General features: G+C 41.9%; 1 protein-coding gene across 1 annotated transcript; it reads left to right on the top strand.

Annotated features, from left to right (window-relative positions):
• Positions 1–864: 864 nt before the first annotated feature.
• On the top strand, positions 865–1,885 carry LOC110258457 (butyrophilin subfamily 1 member A1-like; the record flags this gene model as incomplete). Its single annotated transcript, XM_021081731.1, has 2 exons — positions 865–886; positions 1,060–1,885. Coding segments are annotated over 2 exons (591 nt in total), but the record flags the coding sequence as incomplete, so codon positions are not given.
• Positions 1,886–2,237: the final 352 nt, after the last annotated feature.

The raw sequence follows: 2,237 nt of genomic DNA, 5'->3' as shown, positions 1-2,237 counted from the left end.
GGCCTTCAATGCCAGATGCCCTGGGGCTCTTTCTCCCTGTGCTAGATCCCCACACGTGAGAGTTTGATGTGTGGCTCAGAACTCTCACTCCTGTAGGTGAGTCTCTGTGAACCAGTTAGTTTCCAGTCTATGGAGCTTCCCATCCAGGAGGTATGGAGTTGTTTATATCGTGAAATAGAAACTCCTACCTCTTGATTTGTCCTCCTCTTTTTCTTCTGGAGTAGGGTATATTTTTTAAGGTTTCCGGTCCATTTTGGTGAAGTGTGCTCAGACTTTAGTTGTGAATTTTGTTGTTTTTAGGAGAGAAGTTGAGCTCCAGTCCTTCTATTCTGCCATCTTAATTCTGTCTCCGCAAAGATATTTTAAATAAATATCTATGTGTGTACAACAAATACTGAAAATCAAAGAAACTCAAACCACCCCCTAGATTACCCAATATTTTAACAGATAATAATGTGTTTGAAACATTAAATTGTAGCCACTTTTAAACTGCAACATTGTGTTTTGAGCATATGTACACTGGTATTCATGGGCTGAAATCTGAGGACACTAACATGAAAAATACTTTCTTTGGTCAGATACACCATGTTCCCTATTTTCTTGGAAACACCCTAAATAGTTTATAGATATTTATCCTTCAGGAACGTTGACTTAGAAGACACAGAAGATGGGTCAGGTCTCAAGTCAGACACAATTTAATAGATTGTAAAAAGAAGTTCAAGTTATGAAAGAGTATATTCCTTGGTTGCTCTTATGCTTGACATAATCCTAGGAAATTTATTATATTCATGGTCTTCTGGACAGACAGGCAGATTTATTTTTCAGATGGTGAGATCTCATGATTATTTTTTCTTTATATATTAGAGGAACGAGGAAATCGAAGCTGGTGAGTCTATCAAGATCCAGCAGGGAACTTGCTTTTTGTGGAGTGGCTGGAGGATTCCTGGGTAAAAGTGAGCTGGATCTACCCAGGGCCAGAGGAGTCCTGACAGAACGGGAGCCCTCTGGCCCATGCCTATGACCATTGCCAGAAGCATGACAGTCCACTTGTCTTTGCAGCAAATGTGACCCTGGATGAAGCCACTGCCCATCCTGCCCTCCTCGTGTCTGAAAGAGGGAGGCGGGTTACCTGGCAAGAAACTTGTCAAGATCTTCCCAGCTCCACACAGAGATTCAACTCCATTCCCTGTGTGCTGGGTCAGCTGCGCATCAACTCAGGGAGGGCCTGCTGGGAGGTGGAGGTTGGGGACATGCAATCTTGGGACTTGGGAATTTGTAGAGATAATGTGACCAGGGAGGGGGTATTCACTATGTCCCCACGGAATGGTTTCTGGGCCATTAGGCTCTATGACGGGGACTACTGGGCCCTCACCTCCCCGGAAACTTCTCTTCCTCTAAGAGAAAGACCCCTTAAGGTGGGGATATTCCTGGATTATGAGGCTGGAGATGTATCTTTCTACAACATGACAGATGGATCCCACATTTTCACCTTTCCCCAGAGCACATTCTATGGTGTCCTGAGACCACTTTTCAGACTTTGGTCCTCTGACTCAGGCTCCCTAACCATCTGTTCAGCTGAAGGAGAAAGTACTGATGTAATTCATAAGTCTACCCTCCAGGCGAAATGATCACTTTGCCCCAAAGAAGATCGCATTTCTCCCCTAGCAAGATATAAATACATTTTTTCCTAGTCCCTATTGGTTCATTGTCAATATAAAGCTCTGTGACACAGACTTGATGATTGTCCCTCATATCAGTTCTTCCTCTTTTTGTCATATATTTCTTCTCATTATTACCTTTTCCTATGACAACCTCTTACAAGTATTAGATTTCCTAGACTCCCGTGGTGCATGTGACCAAAGGATGGTGTTGTATTAAAAGGTGAATTACACATCCTTTTAAGGATGTGTCCTTAAAGGAAAATTGTGTCTTTCTTTTCTTCTTTACTTTTCTTCTGGCTATAAAGTGTCATGATTAATGGAACTCAAAAGACATATACGACCATGTAATATGACGCAGATGGTAGAGAAATTAAAATGAACTTGGGAGTCTGACAACTCCATGGAGCCCCTCTATTGCCCAATTCTAGAATTCTTTTCTGTGAAACATAAACATTTATATCTTTAATCAATTTATGTGTTGGATATTTGTCACTTGTGATTGATTCTTACCCTTACCAGTGCCCTCTGCCTTTAAGTTGGGCAGCAGATGACATCCACATTGAATATGCAAGTGAA

The sequence above is a fragment of the Sus scrofa genome, unplaced genomic scaffold (genome assembly GCF_000003025.6).
Source record: "Sus scrofa isolate TJ Tabasco breed Duroc unplaced genomic scaffold, Sscrofa11.1 Contig2099, whole genome shotgun sequence".
In the NCBI taxonomy this organism is placed as follows: Eukaryota; Metazoa; Chordata; class Mammalia; order Artiodactyla; family Suidae; genus Sus; species Sus scrofa.
Note: the sequence above shows the minus strand (reverse complement) of the source record. Positions and strands in the feature narration are given on the sequence as shown.